This window comes from Salvelinus alpinus, chromosome 12 (assembly GCF_045679555.1).
Source record: "Salvelinus alpinus chromosome 12, SLU_Salpinus.1, whole genome shotgun sequence".
Taxonomy (NCBI): domain Eukaryota; kingdom Metazoa; phylum Chordata; class Actinopteri; order Salmoniformes; family Salmonidae; genus Salvelinus; species Salvelinus alpinus.
In genome coordinates this window covers 3,499,952-3,520,208 of record NC_092097.1, presented here as the reverse complement: position 1 = coordinate 3,520,208, position 20,257 = coordinate 3,499,952, and the positions used below count along the sequence as shown (strand labels likewise).

Here is a 20,257-nt window from a genome sequence, read left to right as displayed (position 1 = left end):
AAAGAAAGTCACACTTTATACAGTGCATTCGGAAAAGTAATCTGACCCCTTGACCTTTTTCCACATTTTGTTATGTTACAGGCTTATTATAAAATTGATTAAATCTACACACTCATCAATCTACACACAATACCTCATAATGACAAGTCAATCAAAAAACGGAAATATCAAATCAAACTTTATTTGTCACATGCGCCGAATACAACAAGTGTAGTAGACCTTACCGTGAAATGCTTACTTACAAGCCCTTAACTAACAGTGCAGTTCAAGAGTTAAAAAAAAGATTTACCAAATAAACTAAAGTAAAAAATAAATAAAGTAACACAATAAAATAACAATAATGAGGCTATATACAGGGGGTATCGGTACCGAGTCAATGTACAGGTTAGTCGAGGTAATTTGTACATGTAGGTAGGGATGAAGTGACTATGCATAGATAAATAAGAAGCTTTTAAGGAGCCTTTTGGTCCTAGACTCGGCGCTTCGGTACCGCTGGCCGTGCAGTAGCAAAGAGAACAGTCTATGACTTGGATGACTGGAGTCTTTGACAATTGTTTGGGCCATCCTCTGACACTGCCTATTATATAGGTCCTGGATGGGAGGAAGCTTGGCCCCAGTGATGTACTGGGCCGTACGCACTACCCTCTGTAGTGCCTTACAGTTAGATGCTGAGCAGTTGCCATACTAGGCGGTGATGCAACCGGTCAGGATGCTCTCGATGGTGCAGCTGTAGAACTTTGAGGATCTGAGGACCCATGCCAAATCTTTTCAGTCTCCTGAGGGGACAAAGGTGTTGTCGTGCTCTCTTAACAATTGTCTTGGTGTGTTTGGATCATGATAGTTTGTTGGTGATGTGGACACCAAGGAACTTGAAGCTCTCGAACCACTACAGCCCCGTCGATGTTAATGGGTGCCTGTTCGGCCCGCCTTTTCCTGTAGTCCACGATCATCTCCTTTGTCTTGATCACGTTGAGGGAAAGGTTGTTGTCCTGGCACCACACTGCCAGGTCTCTGACCTCCTGCCTATAGACTGTCTCATCGTTGTCGGTGATCATGCCTACCACTGTTGTGTCGTCAGCAAACTTAATGATGGTGTTGGAGTCGTGTTTGGCTACGTGGTTGTGGGTGAAGAGGGAGTACAGTACAGGAGACGTGTTGTTGTCTAACCTTACCACCTGGGGGTGGCCTGTCAGGACGTCCAGGATCCAGTTGCAGAGGGAGGTGTTTAGTAGTGATGAGATTTGTGGGCACTATGGTGTTGAACGCTGAGCTGTAGTCGATGAACAGCATTCTCACATAGGTGTTACTTTTGTCCAGGTGGGAAAGGGCAGTGTGGAGTGCGATTTAGATTGCATCATCTGTGGATCTGTTGGGGCGGTATGCGAATTGGAGTGGGTCTAGGATATCCAGGAGGATGCTATTGATGTGATCCATGACCAGCCTTTCAATGCACTTCATGGCTACCAACTTGAGTGCTACAGGGCGATAATCATTTAGGCAGGTTACCTTCACTTCCTTGGGCACAGGGACTATGGTGGTCTGCTTGAAACATGTAGGTATTACAGACTCGGTCAGGGAGAGGTTGAAAATTTCACTAGCCAGTTGGTCCGGGCATGCTTTGAGTACATATCCTGGTAATCCGTCTGGCCTTGAGGCTTTGTGAATGTTGACCTGTTTGAAGGTCTTGCTCACATCGGCTACAGAGAGCATTATCACACAGTCGTCCAGAACAGCTGGTGCTCTCCATGCATGCTTCAGTGTTGCTTGCCTCGAAGCGAGCATAAAAGGCATTTAGCTCGTCTGGTAGGCTCGCGTCACTGGCCAGCTCGTGTCTGGGTTTCCCTTTGTAGTCTGTAGAGATGAAACGGTATGAACATTTTAATCTCACAATTATTGTGACCAAAATTATCACGGTTATTAGTGTTATCGTGGTGTTGTTAAAATGTTCTTGAAATGTTCAAACAACAAATAAAATTAGCAGCACTATGCACTTTCTGTGTGAAGCATTAAAAATAATAACATTACCATTAAAGATGGCACCATGTGGCCATGAGAGGTAAAAGTTTCCCTAGTGCAGGTTTAAATGAGCACAACCTTAAGTAAGCAAATCAAATAAACAAACAACAAATAAACTTAGCAGCACCCACTTTGTAGTGAGGCACGGCAACCTTCATCAGCCTCAGAAAGCCTGGCCTCTCAACAATTTGCAATGGCATCATGTCCTTTGCAATGTAATATGAAAGGGCTGCAGTGAGGTCTTGAGCGTTTTTTGATGTGGGTGCATAAGCAGCCTGCTTTTCACTGGGTTTGTCTGCTGCACGCCCACTCTGTAAACAAGGGAATAGCAAATGTATTGTTATTGGTGGTGTTACATTATAATTATTATTATTATTCACACACACACACAGTCTATCTTCTGTGTTGCATTTGAGTATATGCAATGACCCCATGCACGATTTACATAAATACAAATGAGTCTTAAGTAGACAGTGATAGTAATTGCAATGAGCCCAACAATTGACATAAATACAGGAGTGTGTAGGAGTCTATAGTGTTCCTCCTGTTGGAAGACTTTTACGACCAAGTCGACGACTGACGGATTTTAAATGAACAAAATATGTTGTTTGGGTGACTAAACTACATAACGTGTTATCGTGTGTAATGGGCGAATAGTCTGCAGACACACGACGCATACAGCAGCAGAACAACGTGTAGTGTTTTTACAAGAGAAGGGAACACTGAAAGCTTCAGTTTACATTATTGACAAGCTATTCGCAAGTTACAGACAATCCATGACATTTTCCCCCATTCTGAAGTCCCCACATCATGCATTGAGCTAAAAGTTAACTTACCTTGCATTCGCTATAAAGTAGTGGTCACAAAGATGACTCAAGAGATTTGAAGTGTTGCCCATTTTCACAGCGATCATTTTTTTATATATATATTTATATATACAGTGGGGAGAACAAGTATTTGATACACTGCCAATTTTGCAGGTTTTCCTACTTACAAAGCATGTAGAGGTCTGTAATTTTTATCATAGGTACACTTCAACTGTGAGAGACGGAATCTAAAACAAAAATCCAGAAAATCACATTGTATGATTTTTCAGTAATTAATTTGCATTTTATTGCTGCCAAGTGGGCTGTCATGTGCCTTTTACTGAGGAGTGCCTTCCGTCTGGCCACTCTAACCATAAAGGCCTGATTGGTGGAGTACTGCAGAGATGGTTGTCCTTCTGGAAGGTTCTCCCATCTCCACAGAGGAACTCTGGAGCTCTGTCAGAGTGATCATAAACATCTCCCTGACCAAGGCTCTTCTTCCCCGATTGCTCAGTTTGGCCGTGTGGCCAGCTCTAGGAAGAGTCTTGGTGGTTCCAAACTTCTTCCATTTAAGAATTATGGAGAACTCTGTGTTCTTCGGGACCGTCAATGCTGCAGAAATGTTTTGGTACCCTTCCCTAGATCAGTGTGTCGACACAATCCTGTCTCTGAGCTCTACGGACAATTCCTTCGACATCATGGCTTGGTTTTTGGTCTGACATGAACTGTGGGACCTTATATAGACAGGTGTCATGACCTGTCTCACATTTCCTGGTCTAATGTTGGCAATGCTTTTTATGCACCCTCGTCAAAAGGGGATTGTTTTGTCAGTCTGACACGCTCTCTGAGATGGATTCTCTTATCCCTCCTAAAATCACATTCCTATCTTAACAAAAATACCTTAATCATTTTTCATATTAGATGCACAATGTATTGGATGGAAACCTGACAGATAAAGGGGATATACATTTCAAGTTACAGTATTTCGTCCCTACAATTTTTTTGTGACATCACAAAATGAAAACCCATATGAGTTTTCTATAGTTCCCCATGGACCATTCCCCACACCATGTTAGAAATATTGTTCCATTATCCACGTTTGACCGTGTTAGAGTTGAAAAGGGAAAACTGTCTGTGAAACATAGTCATTCCTTTTGTTGATACTAAAGGGGGAGAAAGCACCTTCTACTTAAATTTACGACCGTCAAAACCCCCACACCAGTTCCCTCCTCCCCTCTGCGGGTGAGAGAAGGTCTGGTTATTGTCAGCCATTGCCAAGCTGATCTGATCCATTGTGATCCTCACAGGACAGTCATGACACAGGTGTGTGCCTTTCCAAATCATGTCCAATCAATTGAATTTACTACAACTGGACTCCAATCAAGTTGTAGAAACATCTCAAGGATGGTCAATGGAAACAGGATGCACCTGAGCTAAATTTTCGAGTATCATAGCAATGGGTCTGATTTACTTATGGAAATAAGGTATTTCAGTTTTTTATTTTTAATGAATGTGCAAAAAAATGTAAAAACCTGTTTTCACTTTGTTGTTATGGGGTATTGTGTGTAGATTGATGGGGGGAGAAAATTATTTAATACATTTTAGAGTAAGGCTGTAAATGAACAAAATGTGGAAAAAGTCACCGGGTCTCAACTGGTCTGAATGCTTTCCAAATGCACTGCATCAGGGATTCTTGAATGTCAGGACAATTCACATTTAGGGGAATTTTATGAAGGGAAAGCTTAGCTTTTGGAATTTTCTATTATTCATTTCCATGTCAGCTCTATGCCTGGAATTGCCCTCGTCCGGAGCAACCCCCCCCACACACACATTTTTATTTATTTTTATAAATAAATAATGAATATTAACCAAAATAAAACTTATGTAGTTTCTTGCAATATTCCTCTGACTTAAAATAATATTCCTCTGAAAATGTCTGGAGATTTGGTCAATTCTAAATCCTAAATTAATCAGAAATGAACAGGGTCAGTTACACCATAAGAACCCCATTTTCATGTCCTTATTACATGTAGTGCAACAACACCAAACAATATTGAAATCACCATGGTCACAACCAATGTTCCCTCATTTTTTTCGGCACTTAGAAAATTTCAGGTCTGCTGAGCGCAAACTTGAACGTGGTGAAAATTTGGTGCAACTTCCAGCGTGTGTTTACTGTGAACACTGAGGCTGTACCCGCTTTAAGTTATAGTTTTAACAGGGCCACAGTAGGCTACTGTTGCTATTTGATCATAATGTAGGCCTACCAGAGTGGCCTACCATCAGAAACAACGGAGAAAATACATCCCATAACATTTTAACAAGGAAATAGCTGTTATATCATTCAGCCTACAGTAGCAGCAAATGTGTGGTGTTCAATGTAGGTCTACATTCCATGAGACTTTTGAAAAACAACATGCAGAGCTTGACATTAACCTGTTTATTCACTTGTCCTTCAGACAAGGTGACTGAAAATGTTGTTGGTTGATGCAAGAAACCACTTAAAAAAATAGAATGCATTATTATTCGCAAACCATTATTATAGAGAATCAGACAAATTATGCTACCCTCTGCCTATTGACTACTTAGTTTATTCAAGCCTGTCTCAAAATACAACACTGCCTCTTTAAGACAAAAAAAAAAGCTCTTTACCTGACTCGCTTTTCAAAGATGTCTGGAAATGGAAAGTGAAGAGGCAACTCCGAGATGCTGGCCTTCTAGGCAGAGTTGCAAAGAAAAAGCCATATCTCAGACTGGCCAATAAAAAGAAAAGATTAAGATGGGCTAAAGAACACAGACACTGGACAGAGGAACTCTGCCTAGAAAGTCAGCATACCGGAGTCACCTCTTCACGGTTGACGTTGAGACTGGTGTTTTGTCAAAGTGTAAGAAAAATTTGAACATTTAAAAAATATGAAAAATAAGACTAATATATCTTAACTAGATAAGTATTCACCCCCTGAGACAATACATGTTAGAAAAACCTTTGGCAGCGATTACAGCAACACATATTTTTGTCTCTAAGAGCTTTGCACACCTTAGAAAGAAGACTGAACCAAGTTTTCCTCTGATTTTGCCTGTACTTAGCTGTATTCTGTTTCTTTTTACCCTAAAAATCTCCATAGTCTTTGCTGATGACAAGCATAAAATTTGGAGAGTGGTACTCAGTGATGTGTTGTTTTGGATTTGCCTCAAACTTAATGCTTTGCATTCAGGACAATAGGTGAATTTCTTTCCCACATTCTTTGCCGCAGTATTACTTATGTGCCTTGTTGCAAACAGGATGCATGTTTTGGAATATTTGTGTTCTGTACAGGCTTCCTACTTTTCACTCTGTTATTTAGGTTAGTATTGTGGAGTAACTACAATGTTGTTTTCTCATATCACAACACTTACACTCTGTTTTAAAATCACCATTGATCTCATGGTCAAATCCCTGAGCATGTTCCTTCCTCTCCGGCAACTGAGTTAGGAAGGACACCTGTATATTTGTAGTGACTGGGTGTATTGATACACCATCCAAAGCCTAATTAGTAACTTCACCATGCTCAAATGGATATTCAATGTCTGCTTTTTGAATTTTTACCAATCTACCAATCGATGCCCTTGTTTGTGAGGCATTGAAAAACCTCTCTGGTCTTTGGTTGAATCTGTGCTTGAAATTCAATAATTGATTTGAGGGTTTACAGATAATTGTATGTGTGGGGTAGTCATTAAAAAAATATATATTATTGAGTCCATGCAACTTATTATGTGATTTGTTAAGCACATTTTTACTCCTGAACTGATTTAGACATTTCAGCTTTTCATTTATATTAATTCTGAAAAATGTTCAAACAAAATTCCACTGACATTATGGGGTATTGTGTGTAGATCTGTGACAAACAGTTTCAAATTCAGGCTGTAACACACAATGTGGTCAAAATAAAGCGGTGTGAATACTTTCTTAATGCACTGTAGAGTATGTGACTCTTTTAATACTTCACATTTGTGACAGGCACTTAGCATTTTATTACATTGTTTATAAGGCAAACACCAATTTCTGCTGTAAGGTTGATTTTCATTTTCCATATCTCTATCCTAAATCTTTTCAATGTAAATGTTTGGGGAATTTCATCGTTGCAGCTCATGGGTGTAGTAATGTCATACATGGCTGGTGCTAGACAATCTTTCAGAATGCCACTGTTATTCTTTCCTGAATTTGCTATGAACGATGTCCATTGCAAATGAAATGGTATTTTTTATTTTTGCCCACAGGGACATAGACAAAGTGGACGACTTAATGCAGGACATCACAGAGCAGCAGGAGCTGGCACAAGAAATCTCTGACGCTATTTCTAAACCCGTAGGGTTCGGAGAGGAATTTGATGAAGTAAGCTAAACCTAAGAAGCTGAGTGCGCATGTCTCAATTTTCCTATACCGAAGGGTTAGTGCAATTCGGTATCATTGGTACGTCCCTCCCCTGAACCCTAACTTCAACCCTTAACCATTTTAAATGTCAACTTCAATGGGGTAGGGACATCCCAAAGATCACGGATAGCAAGGACTCATACCGAATCAGACTGCAGTCATCTACTATCGTTGTTGTTATTAAATGTATCCTTATCTTCTTTGGATATATAGACTTGTCTAGCCCTTAATGACGTTGTATTTGTTTGTTTAGGATGATCTCTTGGCAGAATTGGAAGAACTGGAACAAGAGGAACTAGACAAAAACCTGCTAGAAATCGCAAGCACAGAGAATGTACCGCTGCCAAATGTACCCTCTACATCTTTACCTGCAAGACCAGCAGGTAATGGATATATTGGCTTAGCCACTCAAGCTTCGCCTCCTTTGAAGCTAGCTAATATCGCTTAAGATCACTGGCAGGAATTTGATTTACCATTGCAATGCCTTTGTTTATAAAATACTGTCTGGAGATGGGGAGGGAGAGAGAAAGAAAATGTACACAATAATAATTTGGTGCGATACCCAACATGAAGCACTGAAAAGTCAATGTAATTGTCAGATATTGTAGCATATGCTACCTCAGTCTTTATTTATAGGCAGATTGAAAAATCTTACTTACTCTATTAAATGAATGTGGTTAATTCTTACAGTACAGAAGAAGCAAGAGGAAGACGAGGATGAAATGAAGGATTTGGAGGCATGGGCCGCCAACTAGCCACTGCTGTTACTCCATAGCTGCTATAGGTGGAAAAGAAAGACTATGGTTTAGTGTGATGTGTTTTCATATTTGGGGAAGGAATAGGATAAACAGAGACTTAAAAAAAGAAAAGACTAAACATCAACTTGACAACCTTCCGCTTACTGTCAAGCTCAATCTCCTATAGAGGGGCAATGGCATGTTGTACCTTTCACCACCAAAAGCCCCAAATCTCTGGAGCAACCGAACAGAAAAGGCTCATTTAAAAATGTGTGTTTTTCTGTGCGTCCCTCACCTCGTTCTCTTCTGTAAAGCGTTGTTGCATTTCCTCCTTCTCTTAGCCCACAGAATATATTTTGAAGAGAAAGTATAAAAATGACTCCTCAACCTCCATGTAGAATTTCTAATACCTCATACCGTTAATGTGTAGTGCAACAAGATATTACAATATCCTGTATTAATTTTTGTTGTTTATGCACAATATCAGTGTCATGTGTTCAAATGGCAATCAGCTGTTCTTGAATCTGTTTGTAAAAATATGCACTTAAAATAACCTATTGTACTCGATATTTATTAATATCAATTTCCAGCGTGGAGAATTTGATTCCCATTTGCAGGGCTGTTGTGTTTAAATTAGCTTTTGGCTGGATTTATTGAACTATATCATGAGTATCCTTCCAGATACTCTGGCTTTCAAACAGGCAGATATCTCTGAGGAAAACTCCACATGGTGTCCTTGAAATTCTTCTCTGGGTGATGGTACACACGTTTATGTATCTTTGAAGTGAATGAATCTAACCGAACCTACAACTAGTTACATTTTGCAAACACAATGACATTTCTCTTGAAATATGTTTGTACTCTATCTGTTCTGGTTTGTGCAACTGAAGTGACTGTGTGAGTGACAGTATGCGCACCTCTGAGTGTGTTTGTTCATTTTCATCTTTAAGAGACATTAACACTAGAGGAAGTTTTTTTTAAATTGTTTATTAGGGTTTGGGCTTTTCAGAGTTATGTAATTTTTTTGTTTTTATGATATGCTGTTGTGTGTAGGAAGAGATAATTGATTGTATTTCAACTCTAGGCAGTCAGGTCTATTTAACATCATGGCTTTTCTGAGTTTGTGAACTTACCCCACTATTTTATAGTTCACCGTGGTGCTTCAGATGTTTTCAAATTAAAAATGTTCTCCCAAATAAATTTTTTCGGACTAAATTTAACTAATGTTATGTGACCGCATTTGTTATGTCTGACATGCTCTGTGTGTTTGTACAAGGGGCTGTTTTTTGCTGTCTGGTTCTTGTTTTTGTTTGGTCTGTCTTCCTACCCTGCCTATCACAACTTGCCCTTGTTCTAATGGTATGCCTAAATTAAACCTTTTGACAAATGACGTGCTTTTTTGTTTAATATTTAAATATTTTTATTAAGAATATCTGTGCATTCCTTTATCAAGTACTGTTGGTCAGAGTTATGGCAAGAGCTTGTGATGAGATCTATACTATTGAGAGGGCCAAGGTTCATGTAATAGTGTAAGGTCAAGGGTTATGGTTGTGCAAGGGCTATTCTTAGGCCACAGTCATCTGCTGACAAAGTCTGAGATTATGTAGCATGTATAAAAAATCAATTTCAAAAATTAATCATACAAAAAAAAATGTAATGACATGGAACTACAGTAGTACTGATGTTTTATTACCTTAACCTTATTTTCCCCAAATATAAAGAATTAGTTCAGTCTTCCAATGAGCTTGTGCACAGCCCTGTCAATAGCTTTGTTTGCATACCACTGTGTTGCTTGTGAAAAAAGCTCTGAGGCGGTGTCAGCTTTATTAGCTCCATTACTGTAATATACCTCAAGGTATCATTTTGCATAGCACTTCCTTTGAAAGTTGCATACATAAACCTTCATGAGTGTCATGTGATAAGTGACATTCATAAAAGACTCTTCAATAAAGCATCCATGTCATTAGTTCTGTAGTTGCCATGGTGCACTAGTAGCAGCCTAAGCAAAGCGCTCCTGTAAATATGTTCATATACAATTATTTTTGTGTTTAATAAATTTTTTAATCAGCTGTTTTGTTTTTGATGACTTTAGTTTTACTGGATATTTCTGGTGGTTTTGACACACAGATTTGCTGATGGACTGGCAGATCAACTATTTTTGGCTTGGCTGGCTAGCTAGCTGGCTAATTGTTTTTGTTTGAATGATGCTTCTGGACACTACCAGCTTTTTTGTTACACCTGGCTGCTGGTTCCTGATCTTTTGAAAACGTCACCTGAAGCTTGAGAAGAATGGGAGATGCCGTAAAGGAATGCAGTTCTGAGGCAGAAAACCGGCCTGAATTCATGGACTAGACGTAACATAGTAAATGTAAATACGGGACCCTCAAATTAGTATGATACACTAGATGACCAAAAGCAAGTGGACACTTGCTCGTTAAACATCTAATTCCAAAATCATGGGCATTAATATGGAGTTCATCCCATCTTTACTGCTATAACAGCCCCACTCTTCTGGGAAGGCTTTCTACGAGATGTTGGTACTTTGCTGCGGGGACTTGCTTCCAGTCAGCCACAAGAGCATTAGTGAGGTTGGCCAATTAGGCCTGGTTTGCAGTCAGTGTTCCAATTCATTCCACAGATGTTCAATGGGGTTGAGGTCAGGGCTCTGTGCAGGCCAGTGAAGTTCTTCCACACCGATCTCAACAAACTATTTCTGTTTGGACCTCGCTTTGTGCACTGGGGCATTGTCATGCTGAAACATGAAAGGGCCTTCCCTAAACTCTTGCCACAAAGTTGGAAGCACAGAATCATCTAAAATGTAATTGTACGCTGTAGCGTTAAGATTTCCCTTCACTGGAACTAAGGGGCCTAGCCCGAACCATGAAAAACAGCCCCAGACCATTATTCCTCTTCCACCAAACTTTACAGTTGGCACTATTAATTGGGGCAGGTAGCATTCTTCTGGCATCCTCCAAACCCAGATTCGTCCATCGGACTGCCAGATGCATCACTCCAGAGAACGTATTTCCACTGCTCCAGAGTCCAATGGTGACAAGCTTTACACCTCTCCAGCCGACGCTTGGCATGGTGATCTTTAGGTTTGTGTGTGGCTGTTCGGCCATGGAAACCCATTTCATGAAGCTCCCGACAAATCGTTCTTGTGCTGACGTTGCTTCCAGAGGCAGTTTGGAACTCGGTACTGAGTGTTGCAACCGAGGACAGAGAAATATGACGCACTTGGCGGTTCCGTTCTGTGAGCTTGTATGGCTTACCACTTCGCAGCTGAGTGGTATTGCTCCTAGACGTTTCCACTTCACAATAACAGCAGGGCAGAAATATGATGAACTGACTTGTTGGAAAAGTGGCATCCTATGACGGTGCCACGTTGAAAGTCACTGAGCTCTTCAGTACGGGCCATTCTACTGCCAATGTTTGTCTATGGAGATTGCATTGGCTGCTCGATTTTTATATACCTGTCAGCAACGGGTGTGGTTGAAATAGCCAAATCCACTAATTTGAAGGGGTGTCCACATACAGTGGATTCGGAAAGTATTCAGACACCTTGACTTTTTCCACAATTCGTTACGTTACAACTTTATTCTAAAGTGGATTTAAAAAAACATTCAATCATCAATCTACCTACACACAATACCCCATAATGACAAACTAAAAACAGGTTTTTATAAATGTTTGCAAACTTGTTAAAAATATAAAACTGAAATATCACATTTACAATATTCAGACCCTTTACTCAGTACTTTGTTGAAGCACCTTTGGCAGTGATTACAGCCTCGAGTCTTCTTGGGTAAGATGCTACAAGCTTGGCACACCTGTATTTGGGGAGTTTCTCCTATTCTTCTCTGCAGACCCTGTCAAGTTTTGTCAGGTTGGATGGGGAGTGTCATTTCACAGCTATTTTCAGGTTTCTCAGAGATGTTCGATCGGGTTCAAGTACGGGCTCTGGCTGGGCCACTCAAGGACATTAAGAAACTTGTCCCGAAGCCACTCCTGTCTTGTCTTGGCTGTGTGCGTAGGGTTGTTGTCCTGTTGGAATCTATTTTTTATTTAACTAGGCAAGTCAGTTAAGAACAAATTCTTATTTCCAATGACGGCCTACCAAAAGGCAAAAGGCCTCCTGCGGGGATGGGGGCTGGGATTAAATATATGTATATATATAATGACAAAACACACATGACAAGAGCGACAACACAACATCTAAGACAACAACATAGCAAAGCAGCAACACATGACAACACAGCATGGTAGCAGAACAAAACATGGTACAAACATTATTGGGCACAGACAAGAGCACAAAGGGCAAGAAGTTAGAGACAATACATCACGCAAAGCAGCCACAACTGTCAGTAAGTGTGTCCATGATTGAGTCTTTAAATGAAGAGATTTGAGATAAAACTGTCCAGTTTGAGTGTTTGTTGCATGTGGAGGATGAGGGATGCAGTAGATATCTCAGATAGGGGGGAGTGAGGCCTAAGAGGGTTTTATAAATAAGCATCAACCAGTGGGTCTTGTGACGGGAAAGTGAACCTTTGCCCCAGTCTGAGGTCGTGAGCGCTCTGGAGCAGGTTTTCATCAAGGATCTCTCTGTATTTTGCTCCATTCATCTTACCCTCGATCCGGACAAGTCTCCCATTCCCTACCGCTGAAAAACATCCCCAAAACATGATGCTGCCACTACCAAGCTTCACTGTAGGGATGGTGCCAGGTTTCCTCCAGATGTGACGCTTAGCATTCAGACTAGAGTTCAATCTCGGTTTCATCAGACCAGAGGATCTTGTTTCTCATGGTCTGAGTCCTTTAGGTGCCTTTTGGCAAACTCCAAGCGGGCTGTCATGTGCCTTTTACTGAGGAGTGGCTTCCATCTGGCAACTCTACCATAAAGGCCTGATTGGTGGAGTGCTGCAGAGACGGTTGTCCTTCTGGAAGGTTCAAGTTGTAGAAACATCTCTAAAAACCTGTTTTTGCTTTGTCATTATGGGGTATTGTGTGTAGATGAGGATTATTTATTTTTTTAATCCATTTTAGAATAAGGCTGTAATGTAACAAAAGGTGGAAAAAGTCAAGGGGTCTGAATACTTTCCAAATGTACTGTATATAAACCCTGGATTACTGATACTATGTATGTGCCATTGAGGCGTTGAAGCCACCAGTCAGACATTTTCGCACTCCCCAGTAGGAGCAGTCGTCCATAGTAAATATATATTTTATTTATTTATTTAGGTCACATATAGCTTCGTACCGCAACTAGCCATTTAAATTACCATTTATATAAAAATCTTGACTTTTACTTTTAATGTTACAGATGTTTAACATTAAGTCTAAAAGTTTAATATTAATGGTAATTTAAATGGCTAGTTGAGGGACAAAGCTAGATCACAAAATTATTTAATTATATGCATAAAAGTGTCTGTTGTTTCAATATGCTTTGTGTTGTAGTCACGACAGACAAAGATATATAGTTAAGCATGTTGTCGACCAGCACATTAATAACGTAAGTAACAACTGGTTTCCGTTTCCTGTGGAACATCAATATGAGTAACATCAATATTGCTACATGTTTTTTTACAACAACAAAGGCAGACTCCATCTAACTTCGGCTTGTAGTCCATGTCTGCAGTAAACTTTCATGTGAAAAATGTTTGTTTACTGTCTCTGACTGTCCATTAATTATTATTATTTTTACCTTCACACAAATTCTTTCATGTGTATAGGTCTTCGGATGACTCTACCAGACCTTGTGTGGGGAGTGTTGATTGCATCAGGAGGTGCTTGACATGAGATGTTTGTATCTTGTTGAGGTGCAGCGTTCACCTCTAGGTTGTGTTCAGCACCCTGCTGAGCGTCAGCTGGTACTCTGTTTACTGGCTCTGTGCCAGGCTCCTCAACAGTGGGAAAATCCTCCTCTATTTCTCTGCTCTTCCTCAGGTGTCTCCCATTCCTCCTGAAGACTTGTCCCTGTTCTGTCTTCACCTCATAGGACCTTTGCTCCACAGGTCTGACTACTGTGGCCCTCTGCCACCACTGTTTCTGTCCTGTGAGTGGCTGAACTCTCACCCTGTCATCTCATTGCAGCTCTGTGAGATCCTTAGCAGAGGTGTCGTAGTACTTTGCCTGTTTCTGTTGTCTTTCTTTGAACTTCTCCAGCTGACAGTTTGCCATCCCCGTTCTCAGACGATTTTCACTCATTATAAGTAGTGTCTTTGTACGTCTTCCCATGAGCACCATTGCAGGGCTACTGTCTGTTCCTTGTGACAGGGTATTTCTGTGATTCAGCATGGCCAGGTATGAGTCAGCACCTGCTCTCTTTGCTTTTGCCATCAGTCTTTTGGCTGTTTTCACTGCTGATTCCACTTTCCCATTACTTTGCGGTTATCATGGAGACAATGTTTTGTGTGTAAAGTCCCAAGCCTTACTGAAACTTCGGAACTCATCTGAAGAGTCCTGGGGACAATTGTCTGAGTAAAGGATGTCAGGTATCCCATAGCGTGCAAAGTGTGTCTTCAGTTTTCGAATAACTGTTTTCGACTGTGTGTTCTCCAAATGGTCCACTTCCCAGAAGTTGGAGAGATAATCAACTGTGACCATGTAGTCTCTGCTGTTGAACTGGAACAGGTCAGTCCCTATTTTTTCCCAGGGATGCTTTGGTGCTTCGTGGGGCCTCAACATTTCTTTCTGCTGCTTCATACCCCATGCAGTGCAGGTGCCACATTGTGCCATGTATGTTCTCAGCTGTGCATTCATGCCTGGCCAGTAGACACACTCGCAAGCTCTTCTCAGACATCCCTCTGTTCCCATGTGTGAGGAACGGATTCTCTGTATTATCTATGACCTAAGGGCAGTAGGCACAACGACTCGCTCACCTCTGAAGATAACTAATTTTTGCACGCTCATCTCTGTTGTGAAAATACATGGCTACTTCCAAGGGTACATGTTCTTTCACTTCAGGCCACCCCTGCAGGATCACATTTTTCAGTGTCTGGAGCTCCTGGTCAAGCTCAGTGGCTCTCTGGATATACTTCTGTGTATTGATTTTAAGAAAGGCATTGATGTTTATGGTTAGGTACACGTTGGAGCAACGACAGTCCTTTTTCGCAAATGCGCACCGCATTGATTATATGCAACGCAGAACACGCTAGATAAACTAGTAATATCCTCAACCATGTGTAGTTAACTAGTGATTATGATTGATTGATTGTTTTTTATAAGATAAGTTTAATGCTAGCTAGCAACTTACCTTGGCTTCTTACTGCATTCGCGTAACAGGCAGGCTCCTCGTGGAGTGCAATGAGAGGCAGGTGGTTAGAGCGTTGGACTAGTTAACTGTAAGGTTGCAAGATTGAATCCCCGAGCTGACAAGGTAAAAATCGATTTCCGATTGTTATGAAAACTTGAAATCGGCCCTAATTAATCGGCCATTCCGATTAATCGGTCGACCTCTAATGTAAACGGTTTCAATCATTTTTCCACCATTCTTTTTCCCATAGGGGATTTTAGAACCACTTCACATGTAAGTCATCTATGCTTACCCTGGAGTGATGTTTTGATAATTGTGTAAATCTCTCTCGGACAAGGTCACTTATCAATATATTCGCCTGTATTTACCCCCCAAAAATGAAATGCTAAGTAGCTGCTAACATGGCTATCATACAGAACTACACATCCTGTCGCAAGCTTTGGCGTCATCACTCAAGCCAATGTTTCAGGGTAGGAAAAACATTTCTCCATGTAAATTCACATCGACAAGTAGCAAGTAACCTAGCAAGTAAAGTGAAATAGAATAACTAGTAGATATTAAAGCTTTTTTGTAGTTTCTCAATTACATAATTGACAGTGTGTATTGTTGTTAAGCATTTTTTAAATTACCTACCTTAGCATTTTTTTATTACTAGGATTTGTTTAATTACCCTGGCCTATATAGCTAGCTAGCTAACCTTAGGTATCTCTGTCGATCAGAAGCATGTACCAGATTTTATCCACTACTCTGATAAGCACACATGCATTTTATTATTTTCCAACCTCTGTAAGCGAGAAGCGTCGCTTGAGCCGTGTGATAAGGTAAGCCCTGTTTTCTAGCTTATAACAAACTATTTTGGGTAATAAGTCAAAGATCTGTGGTTAGCTAGGTGCTAAAGAAAATGAGCTAAGTTAGATAACCACCGACTGTAAAGTGTATAACGCACGTTAAATCAAATCAAATCAAATCAAATTTTATTAGTCACATACACATGGTTAGCAGATGTTAATGCGAGTGTAGCGAAATGCTTGTGCTTCTAGTTCCGACAATGCAGTAATAACAACAAGTAATCTAACCTAACAATTCCACAACTACTACCTTATACACACAAGTGTAAAGGGATAAAGAATATGTACATAAAGATATATGAATGAGTGATGGTACAGAACAGCATAGGCAAGATGCAGTAGATGGTATAGAGTACGGTATATACAGTGGGGAGAACAAGTATTTGATACACTGCCGATTTTGCAGGTTTTCCTACTTACAAAGCATGTAGAGGTCTGTAATTTTTATCATAGGTACACTTCAACTGTGAGAGACGGAATCTAAAACAAAAATCCAGAAAATCATATTGTATGATTTTTAAATAATTAATTTGCATTTTATTGCATGACATAAGTATTTGATCACCTACCAACCAGTAAGAATTCCGGCTCTCACAGACCTGTTAGTTTTTCTTTAAGAAGCCCTCCTGTTCTCCACTCATTACCTGTATTAACTGCACCTGTTTGAACTCGTTACCTGTATAAAAGACACCTGTCCACACACAATCAAACAGATTCCAACCTCTCCACAATGGCCAAGACCAGAGAGCTGTGTAAGGACATCAGGGATAAAATTGTAGACCTGCACAAGGCTGGGATGGGCTACAGGACAATAGGCAAGCAGCTTGGTGAGAAGGAAACAACTGTTGGCGCAATTATTAGAAAATGGAAGAAGTTCAAGATGACGGTCAATCACCCTCGGTCTGGGGCTCCATGCAAGATTTCACCTCGTGGGGCATCAATGATCATGAGGAAGGTGAGGGATCAGCCCAGAACTACACGGCAGGACCTGGTCAATGACCTGAAGAGAGCTGGGACCACAGTCTCAAAGAAAACCATTAGTAACACACTACGCCGTCATGGATTAAAATCCTGCAGCGCACGCAAGGTCCCCCTGCTTAAGCCAGTGCATGTCCAGGCCTGTCTGAAGTTTGCCAATGACCATCTGGATGATCCAGAGGAGGAATGGGAGAAGGTCATGTGGTCTGATGAGACAAAAATAGAGCTTTTTGGTCTAACTCCACTCACCGTGTTTGGAGGAAGAAGAAGTATGAGTACAACCCCAAGAACACCATCCCAACCGTGAAGCATGGAGGTGGAAACATCATTCTTTGGGGATGCTTTTCTGCAAAGGGGACAGGACGACTGCACCGTATTGAGGGGAGGATGGATGGGGCCATGTATCGTGAGATCTTGGCCAACAACCTCCTTCCCTCAGTAAGAGCATTGAAGATGGGTCGTGGCTGGGTCTTCCAGCATGACAACGACACGAAGCACACAGCCATGGCAACTAAGGAGTGGCTCCGTAAGAAGCATCTCAAGGTCCTGGAGTGGCCTAGCCAGTCTCCAGACCTGAACCCAATAGAAAATCTTTGGAGGGAGCTGAAAGTCCGTATTGCCCAGCGACAGCCCCAAAACCTGAAGGATCTGGAGAAGATCTGTAGGGAGGAGTGGGCCAAAATCCCTGCTGCAGTGTGTGCAAACCTAGTCAAGAACTACAGGAATCGTATGATCTCTGTAATTGCAAACAAAGGTTTCTGTACCAAATATTAAGTTCTGCTTTTCTGATGTATCAAATACTTATGTCATGCAATAAAATGCAAATTAATTACTTAAAAATCATACAATGTGATTTTCTGGATTTTTGTTTTAGATTCCGTCTCTCATAGTTGAAGTGTACCTATGATAATAATTACAGACCTCTACATGCTTTGTAAGTAGGAAAACCTGCAGTGTATCAAATACTTGTTCTCCCCACTGTACATATGAGATGAGTACTGTAGGGTATGTAAACATAAAGTGGCATAGTTTAAAGTGGCTAGTGGTACATGTATTACATAAAGATGGCAAGATGCAGTAGATGATATAGAGTACAGTATACAGTGATCCCTCGCCACTTCGCGGTTCACTTATCGCGGATTCGCTATTTCGCGGATTTTCATAATGCATTTTTTTTTTTTTTTTGGTGCATTGTGCTCTGCATTCTGATTCGCTAAAAACTCACTCCCGCTTCTTGTATCAAAACATGCTACGAATTGTGCTATCATTTTGTCGTCTCGTGCAGTTATGTGTACGTACATAAAACAGCTTGGCAAATTTACATTAAGTTGGCCAGGAAGGAAGGAAGGACTAACGCTTGGTCGCTTAGCAACCATGGTGCGAATGGCCACTGAACTTAAGCGAGTAGCTGAGGAATGGGACCCTTTGATGAGCCGTTCATTACAGTTCTCCAACGTAATCGATGGTGGCATGTCGGTGTACAAGGATCTTTTTGCAAAGAAGAAAAAAGAGCGACAACAGCTGCCTATCACTATGTTCTTCTCCCGAACAAACACACCTGCACCGCGGGCTTCAGAAGAAGAGAACACTGCAGAGCGCAGTCAGGATGCAGCGGCCCAGTCTGAAGAGCAGTGAAACGGCCTACACGTGAGTCACTGTATTTGTATACATGTAATAGTTGCTAATTGTAAAAAAAAAAAAAGTTTTCTATTTCGCGGATTTCACTTATCGCGGGTCATTTTCGGAACGTAACCCCCGCGATAAACGAGGGATTACTGTATACATATACATATGAGATGGGTAATGTAGGGTATGTAAACATTATATTAAGTGGCATTGTTTAAAGTGGCTAGTGGTACATTTTTACATAATTTCCATCAATTCCCATTTTTAAAGTGGCTGGAGTTGAGTCAGTATGTTGGCAGCGGCCGCTAAATGTTAGTGGTGGCTGTTTAACAGTCTGATGGCCTTGAGATAGAAGCTGTTTTTCAGTTACCTTCCTTACAAGTGTAACAGTTTAGCTTCCGCCCCCACCTGGGCTCAAACCAGGGACCCTCTGCACACATCAACAACAGCCACCCTCGAAGCAGCATTACCCATCGCTCCACAAAAGCCGCGGCTCTTGCAGAGCAAGGGGAACAACTACTTCAAGGTCTCAGAGCGAGTGACGTCACCGATTGAAATGCTATTAGCGTGCACCCCGCTAACTAGCTAGCCATTTCACATTGGTTACACAAGTAAAAAGAAAACTAGCATAAGCTAGCATAATGACTGTTGTGACCTTTTATTATTGTCCTTTGTGAGCTAGCCAGCTAGTTAACCTTAGCTCATAATTCGTGTAGTCATACTTTTCAACGTGGTGACATGCTAGCTAACGTTAGCCCACCAGGGCAGGGATATTTGGCTATCTAGCTAGTTAACGTTAACTCGCTGTTCATGTAGTCAAGACTTTTCCAAGTGGTGACATGCTAGCTAACGTTAGCGTAGTAATGTCTGACTACATGAACGGTGAGCTAACGTTAACTAGCTAGCTAAATATCACCTGGTGGGTTAGCTAGTTAGGCACATTGGTTGGCTACCTAGCTACATTATCTAACGTTACACCGTATCTCACCGTCGTGTAGTCAGACTTTCCTGACAGGCGGTACATGCTAGCAGGTGTGCCAAACTTGAGCAATTAGCGCTAGCTAACATTAAATATCCCTGCCCTGGTGACCTAGCTAGCATGTCAAAACACTTAGGGTCTGGGGAAAAGTCTGACTACATGAACGATGAGCTAACGTAACTAGCTAGCTAATGTTAAATATCCATGCTCTGGTGGGCTAACAACATGTCACCATGTGGAAAAGTCTGATGATACAAATTGTGAGCTAACGTTAACTAGTTAGTTAATTAAATATTTATGAATTTGTGGATATAGCGGTATGGTATGTTTGTGTATGGTTCTCATGATTTAGGGTCGGGTTTTGAGGGACCACTTGTCACGTTGTGCAAGGTGTGTTTGTGTTATGATAAACAATGCATTTTCTGTCCAGATAAAGATGGTGAAACAGCATTAAAAAATACCTTTTTGTTACCTCTTTGTTTTCCAGCCCAACAGGAGAGCATCCCTCAAGCCACCTGGTGCATGGACATTGTGTGCCAGTATGATCCGAGCGCAAGAGTCCAGTTGTAGACTACAGCAGATCGAGCATGTGGAAGGACAGATC

General features: G+C 41.1%; 1 protein-coding gene and 1 long non-coding RNA gene across 3 annotated transcripts in view; one reads left to right on the top strand and one right to left on the bottom strand.

Moving 5' to 3' along the window:
• LOC139535383 (charged multivesicular body protein 4b) overlaps window positions 1-9,360 on the top strand; it is a 19,522-nt gene extending 10,162 nt beyond the window's left edge. Inside the window, exons 3-5 of the mRNA XM_071334738.1 lie at window positions 7,080-7,194; window positions 7,487-7,616; window positions 7,924-9,360. Of these exons, the coding sequence (XP_071190839.1) occupies window positions 7,080-7,194; window positions 7,487-7,616; window positions 7,924-7,988 (310 nt within the window). The 3' untranslated portion in view covers window positions 7,989-9,360. The remainder of the gene's footprint in view (window positions 1-7,079; window positions 7,195-7,486; window positions 7,617-7,923) is intronic.
• On the bottom strand, window positions 166-20,257 carry LOC139535385 (uncharacterized). 2 transcript variants are annotated; one of them, XR_011667114.1, is made up of 3 exons: window positions 20,126-20,257; window positions 2,148-2,327; window positions 166-1,851 (listed from the first exon to the last, which is right to left on the bottom strand). It is a non-coding gene; the product is annotated as an uncharacterized lncRNA (long non-coding RNA). The 2 variants fall into 2 exon arrangements; XR_011667115.1 differs by having other exon boundaries at window positions 20,115-20,231.